The 11743-nt window shown below is 37.8% G+C and overlaps 1 protein-coding gene across 1 annotated transcript; it reads left to right on the forward strand.

The window, feature by feature from the left end:
• Positions 1-1331: 1331 nt before the first annotated feature.
• On the forward strand, positions 1332-10577 carry P2RY11 (purinergic receptor P2Y11). The gene is made up of 2 exons (XM_026676390.2): positions 1332-1549; positions 8444-10577. Exons 1-2 carry the CDS (start codon positions 1524-1526, stop codon positions 9453-9455), a joined length of 1038 nt encoding a protein of 345 aa, XP_026532175.2. The 5' UTR covers positions 1332-1523; the 3' UTR covers positions 9456-10577.
• Positions 10578-11743: the final 1166 nt, after the last annotated feature.

Below are 11743 nucleotides of genomic sequence, written 5' to 3' on the forward strand. Positions count from 1 at the left end.
TTTTCTAGAACTAAATTTTTTTAAAAAATCAAACCCAATACATCAAATTTATGAAAAAATACATGATAAATATTTTACTATTAGAAAAAATTATTACAATTTCTGAGATATAGAACATGTTGCTTTCAAAGGCTGGGCAAAGCAGTGTACAGGGGTCCCTACAACAACTACTCACAGGAATAAAAATGTAAATGGTCGATAAACATATTTGCATGTTAGTATTAAATAAAAATGCAGTAAAATGTGATAAATATGTTGCTGTATTTATATGATATAAGGTGCATCGAAGGGTTAACATACACAGATTAGTATGAGGCCCCTATACTTTTGGAGCCCATGGGCAAGGGGCCATCAGGCCCATGCATTAAGACAGCCCTGGTTGCTTTCAACATGTTTTAAAACAATGACTGACAGTTCCTTATTTTAGTCATTGAACAATAAAAAATAGAATCAATAAAATGAACGACACGACACTATCCCCTAACAAGAATTATTAGCAATCACTTGTAAGCAATGTGATATAATTGTAAAATAAAAAAAATCCAGAGATTGCCATGACTCTGAATTTTGAATCCTAACATCCTTATCATAAACACAGATGTTTAAATCCCACTAGTTGCAAACCTAGGCAGCACACATACACAACATGGGGTTCTTTGAACTGATTATTTTATTCTATTCTCTGGCAAGACTCCAATCAACTTTAAAGTTCATTCGAATTCTGGATGTGGTTAGGGTCAAAACCAACTTTTTCCATTGCTGTAACTGTTTTCACACCAAGTACCACATTTCTGTTTTGCCTGATGATTGCTGCGGTCTATTCAAAAATGACTTAATATTGGTGGTGGAACTGAGTCAAAATAAGGCCTCTGCTTATCTCTGGTTTTTTGAGATGGGTTGAATTTGGGGATTAAATCAGCTAAAGTATCCTTTCAGAATTCTATAATTTCAAATAGCGTTTTAGTGGGGCTTTTTTTAAAAAGCCAAAAATGCCTCTCAAGTCTTACTTGACTAAATGCAATAAACCTTTGTTAACAGATGTCCACAAGACTTTCTTCTCTCCTCAATTATTTTTTTAAAACCCTGCTTTTTGTAGCTGTATTCAAAAGTGTGATATGGAATGACATTGAAGACCTTGGAGCTAAGTTAGCTGCTTCTTAATCATATTTATCAGTAGCTTAATTCTTATCTCACAGTCTCCTAAATTATCAATGGAGCTTAAAATTATGAACAGTTAGGATTTCAGAAAAAGTCAATCCTTTTTCAGCTCTGGGATTTTACTCCTTGTTAGACTGTCAGCCCATTCTGTCTTGTATGCTTGTCCTTTTTTTAGCATATTGCCACATGCAAAAAAGCCATAAAAGGCCTTTCCATTGTGTAACACAGGTTCTTTTATTTAATCATGATTCATCTACTTCCTCATGTGCAGTTTCAGAATCTACATGACAACACACTACCACATTTTGAATAGAGACTTCACAACTTCTTTGCAGTAAGGGAAGATACGACTGACTCCCTTCTATATGGAATCGACTGGAAGCTGGATTAGGTAGGTATATTGTGATACTATTTAAATAGCTACTCTTTACCTTAGTGTTCTCCAGATTTATTTGTCTACATCCCCCACTATTTCCAACAATATTGCCTAGAGATGATGAGAACTGTAGTTTTACACACAAAAAAGGAGGGCAAGTCGGAGACCACGGATGTAATGCTGCCTATTTCAGAGTAATGCAGGAAGTCTGTCTCGACTGCTTAAGCTTTGTAATCAGATGATATACCCAAGATACTACAAACAAAAGTTTTCAGAAGGTCAGAATTGGAAGGGACTTTAGAGGTATACTAATCCAATCCCCTGCTCAAGTAGGGGACCCTACACCATTTCAGACAGGTGTCTGTCCAGTCTCTTTTTGAAAGCCTTCAGTGATGGAGCACCCACAATGTCAGCCTTCAAGATTTCCCCCCATTGCTTTGCATCTTTCGGCTGTCATAAGTAACGGTGGGAGGAGGGGGGGAAAGTATGGGAAGTGAGCTTGGAGGTGTTACAAACTAGAACTGTATAAACTGGGTGGTGGGGGGGAGAGTACATTCTTGCTTAGGTTTCTATTCCTTGCTTAGCTTTTGATGCTATGCGCAGCTGCAAACCTTTATCAAAGTATGCCAAGGTCAACGGACAGAAGCCTCATCACCACCTGGAGATGTCCACATGATGATATTCACAACTTTTAATTGGAAGAAGCATTTGAACTATTGGGGGTGGGAACATTGCCATTATTTTGTATATGTGATTTGCGTGCCTATTTTCTCAGATTCAGAATTCTTTTGTTGCTACCACTTGATCTCCAGTAAAAGGCAAGTTGTTCCACCTGTTGATTGTTCTCGCTGTCAGGACATTTCTTCTTAGTTCTGGGTTGCTCCTCTCTTTGATTAGTTTCCATTCATTGCTTTTTGTCCTGTCTTCTGGTGCTTTGGAAAATTCTTTGTGGCAGCCTTTCAAATATTGGAACACTGCTATCATCTGATCCTTCTTTTTACCAGACTAACCATAACCAATTCCTGCAACTGTTCGTCATATGTTTTAGTCTCCAGACCCCCTCATCAGCTTTGTTCTTCTTCTCTGCATTTTTCCCAAAGTCTCAAAAAGCTTTCTGAATTGTGTTAGTCAATGTGCCCTCTATTTCCTAGGTTTCCTTCGTTCCTTGATTTGATTGCTCCTTGCCAATGCTGCAAAGTGAGTCTTTGAAGGTGGAATAGCTTGGAAATTATTATTTTTTGGGGGTGGGGGGAGAAGTCTGGCCATTTGGGGTATTTGTAAGTATGATGTAATGGAATGTGCAGTTGGAGAAGAAGGCAATTGCACAGCGGCTTGCCAGGGAGGAGACAATACATTTTCAAAAGAGGGACCCACAATAAAAGCTTGTGCAGTCCTGAACTGGATAAGGAAAAGATTCAGGATTGCATAGAATCATCCAGGGTATATCTACCTTGTTAACTATTGGATTTAAAGGACTAAAATTAATCGGGTGGTTGTTTAAAAGTTTTTAAAATGGTATCATTCTTGGAAGAATTGAGAATGGAACTTAAAAAACAGAAAGAAGATGCACAAGAAGGAAGAGGTTCTTTTGGCTTCATATTTCAATTTTTAGAAATGGAGATCCTGAACTATGAGAAACAACAAGAAATGCCTGTAGAACAAGAAGAGTGGGACAAAGAAGAAGCCATCTTCAATGACCAAGTATATCTATGTGGGGAAAAGAAAGAGAAGGGGGGAAAGAGAGTGAAAAATTTAAGATCTGAAAAAACAACTAAAAAAAAGAATAGTTTGAAAAGTAAGTACAACATTAGGAAGAAACAGAAGAGAGGATTACAGAAGAGAGAATCAGAATTAGAGAGAGAAGGGGTCAAAAAGGGAAGGGAGAAGAAGAGGGAGAACAGGGAAAGGAAAAGAAATTATAAAGGACAGAAACAGGACATAGAGAAACAGGGAAAACGTACAAGACACAGAGATAATGGGTGAAAATTTAATTGAAAGGGGGATTCTGCAAGGGTACATAAGATAGTATTGTTATATTAGAAATAGAAATGAACTTTGAAAATATGAAACAAGTGTGATTAAAATGATAGATAAAATACTCATTGTAATGGAATGGAATGTTTAATAAATAAATGAAATAAAGAGAATGAGAGAATGAAATTAGGAAAGGAGGGGAACATTTTAATTATTATAAATGTGTCATAAAAATTTAAGTGAAGAGGAATATGAAAGAAACATGAAAAAATTATGGAAATATTATAAGTCTGTCTAGAAGTATGATATCCTACTGAAAAGAAATGTTAAAGATGTCAAAGATTATAACTAACATTAATGATAGAGCTGAATTGGAATAGAATAAGTATTTTATTTATTATTGTTATGTATATATTTTCTTTTTAAGAACTTAGTGCATATTTTAAGAATGTACCAAGCAGAATTCGACTGGAAGTTATGTGTTATATTGAATGTTATAATTGTAAAGGCATAAATTGAAGTTTAAATAAGAGCTGAATGGATAAAAATTAAAAGATACAAAGGTGTCATACTCCAATTAGTAACTACAGGGAAAAATTTTGTTTAATGAGAAAAGAAAATATGAAATTGAAACAGGACAGACAAAAGTATAAATATAATGACTAGAAAGATATTGAAACTTAGAAAAATATATATATAATTGAATTTAGAAAGGAATGAGATAATTAAAAGTAAGATTGAGAAAACTAAGGGAAGGGAAAAATTATTGAGAAAATGTTAAAATAGTAATAAGATATGGAATAGAACACAAAGATGAATATGAAATTGAATTTGTGTCTGTATGGAGAAGTGATAACCCGGGACCATGCTGTTCTCAAAAAAAGAAACTTTACTTGTATTATGTTTTGTGAAAACCCAAATAAAATTTTTATAATAATAATAAAAAAGAAATTTTCCAACTACAATTTCAATAGAATACATTGTTTGCAAAAAGTATCATCAGACAGAACTATTTGCATAAATTCAAGGGAAAATGGAAATAATCAAATACTTTGGTTCAATGACAAAGACAAACTAAACATAACAAATCAATATTGAAATGGTTTTAGTGAACATAAGTCAAATTTAAACTAACTGCCCCAACACAAAAGCTATAATATATTAGATACGTTAATGTATTAAAACTATTAAACAAAAGTGCCAAATACAGTTTTTGGCTAAGCTAAGATCCAGAACGTGCTTCTAACCAGAAAAGAAATAACAAATTTTGGGTAATTTCAAAGAAAACTACATTGTCTCTCATTATGCTAAAGTTCAAAAAGAATACAAGTAGATGTCCAAAACATCAGAATAGAAGATCAAATGTGAAAAAAAGATAAGAGAGGTGCTTTGATGAAACTAGTAAGCAGAATAATTGCTTGTGAATACAGTAGATGCAGGGGGGAGTTAAGAGTTTATTAATAAATTGTTTGTGATCGGGGATGAATGGCCAATTTTAGAAACACACACCAGAAACAGTCTGTATTGAATGAACTATTTTAAAATTATTGGAATAAGCCTTTAAAGTTGAGCAAAGCAAGCATTAGGGATAATAATATTTTTCTCTCTACAAGACCAATTTAAAAATGGAACAATAAGCTGTAAGATAAGGAGGAGAGTATCTTTTCCAAATTTCTAAATAGCTCTTATTGGGGCATTTGGTTACCTTGTGGAACTCAAGCAGTGTATGGAATGCCTATTTGAGACCTGTGAATACTGACATATTGATATTTTTTTTGTTATTTGTAATAAATTTGTAGTAGTAAAAGGCACTAGGCTAGAAATAGAGAAATCATGACTTCTAACCCTGCCTTTGTCTCAAAGCCAACCTGGCAATCTTGGAGCAGTCACTCACTCTCAGCAAGGGAAAACCACTTCTTTTGTTCAGCTAAAGCACTTTTAGGCTAAAGGCCAAGAATCCTGTATGTCTTAGAATGCTGCAACAACTAAAATATTTAGCATATTCTGTGTGAAATAAAAAGCCTTTCATTATTTATAAATGATTGTTAAAATACACTAAATTATATGTTTGAAAGTTTAGGGAGGCACCGAATAATAATTGGAATTTGTATTTCATGAACATTGATGGAGGATTACTTTAGCATGTATATATTTCCATAGAGGCATGCCAATTGCATACGATTTACAATAAAAAAAATGTTTTATGTCTCTTGGATTATACTTTTTTTTCTGGAAGAAACGGATCAGTTCAGTTAATGGTTGGAGATGTGATAAGTGTAGAACAGGGATGTCAAACTGGATTTTTTGAGGGCCAGATCAGCATTGTCCTCCAAAGGCCAGCTTGTGGGGGGGGAGGGAGGGCGGAGGGAAGGAGGAGATGGGCCGGCCGGCCTCCTGCAGCACAGCAAGGGCCAGATCTAAACACCTGGATCTGCCCCGCAGCACTTGAGTTTGACACCCCTGGTGTAGAGTTAGGCTTGGCTCTTGTGCTTTAACAGCTTACACCACCTTCAGCAACCGTTCAGACTTGCAACAGCACTGAACATAATGGTACTCTTGACGACTCCTCAAAGTCCCAGCTGGCGAAGCACTCCCATTGTCCTATGATCATGATCTACGTGCTCAGCAAGCCAGCCAGATTTTCAATCTTTGCAGCATCCCATGGTCCCATGGTCACACAATTTTGTTTTGTGACCTTCCCTGCTGGCTTCTCACAAACAAAGTCAATGAAGAACCAGCAGGAAGTTGGAAGCTGCAAACATATGAAGTTCTCACTTGACACCCTGCATGGTCCTCCCTTAAGGCCAGTAACCAGGGACTTCCAGAACTGCCGCTGGTAAGTGATATCATAATTTACAATTGTGTCACTTAGCTACAGAAATTCTACAGAAGGTCTGAATTGTACATTGAAGCAAAAGTTATTCCCCAATTAATTTGTAATGGAGGACTCATTTGTTTTTGGAAATGCATTTTAAAAATTTACTCTGGAAACCAACTAGAACAGGGGTCGCCAACCTTTTGGACCAAACTCATACTTTTAAATCCCAGGGACCACTAACTGGTTCTGTGGGCATGGCCTAATTTGAGGGTGTGGCTTGGTGGTCATGTGACTGGCTGGGCATGGTTTGTATGTAAATATTATAAATATTTATATAAATATTGAATTATTTTTTTTAAAAGAGCAACTTTTACCCAAAATCAGGCAAAGCAGGCAGGCAGATTGAGTTGCTCACAGAATCACAGATTCATTCAGAGATCTATCTATCTGCCATTGGTTAGTTCAATCTGTCACATAAAATTTGCTTGCAAGCAAACCCACAAAATTAACTCACAATACACCATGTATGTAAATATTGAATTTTTTATTAAAAAAGAGCAACTTTTACCCAAAATCAGGCAAAGCAGGCAGGCAGATTGAGTTGCTCACAGAATCATTCAGTGATCTATCTATCTGCCATTGGCTAGTTCAGTCTCTCAAATTTGCTTGCCGTGAGTCTGCACTGAATAACAGAACCTTCAGTCCTAAGGGAGGTTCAGCTGTGCTTAAAAGCAGAGCCAAAGATCTAAAGACTAGCTAGAAAGCAAGAAATCCAACCAATTCCTGCTTTCTAGCTAATGCAAATCTCCCAGCACAGCAGAACAGAGGATGGTCAGAAAAAGGAAAAATAGCAATTTTAGCAGGCAAGTTTGAGTAAGGAGTGAGTGGGCAGGGAGGGTTTCTGTGGGCCATATGGGTGGTGCAGCCTTGTGTTTCTGTGCAGTCTGGATTAATTGCTTTGGGGGTGAGATTTCTCTGCAGCCCACCAAAATTTTGACGCGGCCCACCGCTGAACTAGAAGATACTAATAATGAATATTCCCTATTCCCCAAATAGACCCTATTAATCTATTACACAACAACCTAAAAACTTGGTTTCTTGGGCCTAAAGAAGGATTCTACCTGTAGAAGTCCCAGGTGGAGGATTATTTCATATTTCCAATATCTATTGTTTAGATATTGAATTTCACATTTTTTTCTAGTGGCCAACAAACTAATTTACTGTATATATTAATTTGCATAGCAGATCATGGATACCTAGGCAAAACTAGTTCTGATTGTATATGAGAGTTTGGTGATTTTTCTCTCCTTCCATTTTCCATATTTTTATATAACCGTCGTAATCATATAGACGTACTGGAAATTCTGTTTATTAAGTAAGCATCTATTCCAAGGGAGGGGGAAAAATTATTTATTTATTTATTTATTTATTTATTTATTTGATTTGATTTGATTTGTCAATTGTTTACAAGATAATAAGTATAAGTGTATACATAGTTATGAATACATGAAATGGGTAAATATAAGAAAAATAAAAGAAACAATAGGACAGGGACGGTAGGCACATTGGTGCGCTTATGCACGCCCCCTAGAGACCTCTTAGGAAAGGGGTGAGGTCAATAGTAGACAGTCTAAGGTTAAAGTTTTTGGGGCTTGTGGAAGAAACTACAGAGTCGGGTAGAGTATTCCAGACATTGACCACTCTATTGCTGAAGTCATATTTCCTGCAATCAAGGCAGGAATGCTGAAGGGAGTAACTTATTTTTTAAGAAAAATAAAATAAAAAAAAATAAAAAAATAAAGAAAAATAAAGGGAGTAACTTATTTTTTAAGAAAAATGCTGAAGGGAGTAACTTATTTTTTAAGAGAGCTGCAATTGAAGTCAGTGGAGGATTAAGGCTCACTGGTGCCCTAAGCACTGACAAATCTTGGTGCTCCTGCCCTCCCTCCTTTGTACGTATTGTACAAACGAAGCCATATTCTCAACTTTGCGGTGCCCCCTTTGGGCCTGGTGCCCTAAGCACGTGCTTAGTCTACTTAATGGTTAATACACCACTGGTTGAAGTGATAGGTGTCAGTATTTCTGATAATATGCTCCTTCATGTTCTCTGTCTGTAGTCAACAGGTGGTCTTGGAAGCCTCCCATCTCATTCATCCTGCTTTGTCCAGGATGAAGACTGAGGACCCAAGCAGGAGAGACCTCGACTACTTCCAAGAAAAACTGTGGATCATCATAGTCCTGCAGTTCTTTTTCGCTGTTTTGGGGAATGGCTTTACAATCTACCACTTTGTGGCTTGGGAACGCACCTGGCATCCTGGCATCATCTTCTCCTTCAACCTGGCACTCTGTGACCTGTTCTATACCATCTCCTTGTTGCCCTTGGCTGTTTACTACTCCCCCCCCAAGAACTGGAAGTACGGCTCCCCTTTTTGCAAACTGGATCGTTTTGCCTTTTTTGTCAACTTGTACGGCAGCACCTTTTTCATTGCTTGCATCAGCCTGAACCGCTACGTTGCCATCGTCCATCCCTTCTTTGCCCACGAGCGCATCGAAACCTTCCATGCCAAAGTTGTCAGTGGGGCGGTGTGGTTGGTCGCGATAGCCATCTCAGCCCCTGTCCTCCATTTCTCCAACGTGGAATCTAAAGGCAATGTAACCGTTTGCCTGGGCAGTGCTTCTGTATCAGAACTGCCTGCTTATCTGCCATACAGCTGGTTCCTCCTAGCTGTGGGCTGTGGGCTGCCTTTTCTCCTGACTCTCTTTTCTTGTGTGGCCATTGTTTGTGTTGTTAGACGCAGCCATGGTATCACCAGGGTGGAAAAATGTAAAGTGAAGATACTGGTTTCTATAGTTGTGCTCCTTTATGCTCTTTTTTACTTGCCCTTTCATGTCTTTCGCAATGTGAATTTGTACTATCGTGTGCAGGATAACATAAACAAGGCCATTTATTTCACCTACCAAATAGCTAAGATCCTAGTTAACTTTCATGTTTGCATCCACCCATTCATCTATGCAGCTCTAGCTAAGAACATGCCCAAATGTTGCTGTAAAGGTTTACAGAGACAGAAAGAACTGCAAGAGAAAAAGAAGAATGTGGAATTGCAACTAGCCCCCTCCCATGGCCACTGAAACCAATGATGAAAATATATTTGGGTACTAGTTATTTTTTCTATTTACTGAAAAGCTGTCCACTGCAGTATATTTTCTACTAAAGGTAAATAGTCAGTCATGTCTATTCTAGGGCACAGTCATCTCCATTTCTTGACTGAAGGAACCAGCATTATCTGAAGACAATTTCCGTGGTCATGTGACTAGCATTACTATACACCGAGGTACACGGAACACTGTTACCTTCCTACCAAAGTGGTACCTATTTACCTATTCTCATTTGCATGCGTTCAAACTGCTAGATGGATAGGAGCTGGAACAAGTAATGGGAGCTCGGCCCATTGTACAGTGCTTGGGTCTCAAACTCAGGATGTCAGCTAGAGAGCATCTTGTCATCTGAGCCATCATGGCCCCTGCTATTTCCTACTACTTTCCCGTTATTTAAAGGAACCAGAAAAAGGAAGTGCACTTTCACTCCTGCTTTTTAATATTTATGTGGAAGCCATGGCTTGTGCTGTTAGACAACATGGAGTAGTACATAGTTGAACATAGGTTGGTGCTCTTTAACATTATAATATAGTGCAAATTTCAGTCCTTTCAACCACATATTTCCCTGCTCTTCCATCTGTACATTATAACCATATTTTAATTCCTCTTTATCATACATTCATTTGTTATGTTTCAAATGTCAATATATGTTTGTATATTTTAACAAGCACATGTTCATTATTTGTACACAACTCCATTTCACATTCTTACAATATTTGATAACATAATTCTTTTGCCTATTTTAAATTTTTCTGAGAAAACTATTTCCAAATACAGTATGTCCCTCTCTCAGCAGTTATTCCCTTGATTTTATTTTGTCTTCCCCATGGCAAAATTGCTAGCTATTTTTAAGAGTCTTGCTTGTGTTTCATCCCCACCTTAAAGCAGTGACTTTCTCAGTCTGTCACTCATGGCTCTGAGGTTCAGCAAAATGCACTGAGCCTTGGCAAACATGCCAAGGAGTGATACTGTCCTTACAGACTGAAGATGGGCCAATTATGTCAACACATTTTTCAGGGGTGGGATTCAAATTATTTAACAACTGGTTCTGTGAGTGTGGCTTAGTTGGTGGGCATGGATTGGTGGTCATGTGACTAGCTGGGCGTGGCCAACTCAATATCACTCACATCGAGGCATGCTTCTCCTCACCTGGCCTCTCATGACTGTGGGGATGCTGCAACAGCCGTAAATGTGAAAAATGGTCATGAGTAACTTTTTTCAGTGCCATTGTAACTTTGAATGGTCACTCCACACAAGCAAAGTACCAGCAAAGGAAGGGAAAACAACTCCAGAGAAGTTCCTGAGACAGGAAGTTTAGTCCTGCCAAGAATGTAATAAGGGTTAACAGAGAGGCAGTTTCTGTAAGCAACACCAGAATGTTTCCTTCCTGCCTTCCTTACAGGATTAGGCCAGTAATTTCTTCTAACAACCGGTTCTCCAAACTGCTTAGAATGTTAACAACCGGTTCTAGCGAATAGGTGCGAACCTGTAGAATCCCACCCCTGATGTTTTTTTCTGCCAACTCACTAAAATGACTGTGAGGAAATGCCCACAGACTATGGAATATTTGACCTTTTTAAAAATACTATAATTGTAGTTATGAGCTCTCAAAACCTTTAGATGCTGCTAATCTTAGCAACATTTTGCAGCTGTATATGGAGACTTGAGTCAAAGGATCTATCTGTGTCATACAAAAGGAAAGCAGTGCGCAGCGCTTCCTGTTCTTCAAAGAAGGTGATGGGGATGCTTTCACTGGGTGTCTGTTAGATAGAAAAGCCTGCTTGCCATGCATGGTTTTTCCAGGAAGAAGAGATGGTTTTCCATGCCAGAATTCTTGCAGGCCCTTATGCAGAAAAAGGGTCAGTGGAGAGTGGAGACACGTTTCCCTTTTGGATTTTTCAGAGGTTTTAGAAAAAAAAAACATTTCTGTTTAAAATTAACAGCAACTGTATGACTACAAAATGAGACAAAAGAAATGGGAAATAGCAACATGCGTATGTCCTGTTTAAACCACAGAAAAATGACCATGGACAATAGTTTACTACTTTTTCTCACCATACTACCTGGTGTGTGGAACTAGACACACACACACACACACACACACACACACACTTTTGTTGGGCCTATAATCCAACACATTTGAAAAGCATCTGGATGAGAAACAGTTTATTTCACAAATTTGGAGTAATAACTTTGCAACTCACCTAGTTAAGGAGTAGTGGTTAAGGCACCAGGCTAGAAACCAGAGGGCCTTGAATTCT

Source organism: Notechis scutatus, chromosome 2, assembly GCF_049901735.1.
Source record: "Notechis scutatus isolate UNSWTSFEM ecotype Mainland chromosome 2, rNotScu1.2, whole genome shotgun sequence".
Taxonomy (NCBI): Eukaryota; Metazoa; Chordata; class Lepidosauria; order Squamata; family Elapidae; genus Notechis; species Notechis scutatus.

Coding starts and splice junctions, on each gene's coding strand:
- P2RY11 (XM_026676390.2), top strand. CDS start 1,524: ATGGAATCGACTGGAAGCTGGATTAG. Junction 1,550..8,443: donor TCGACTGGAAGCTGGATTAG/GTAGGTATATTG, acceptor CTCTGTCTGTAG/TCAACAGGTGGTCTTGGAAG.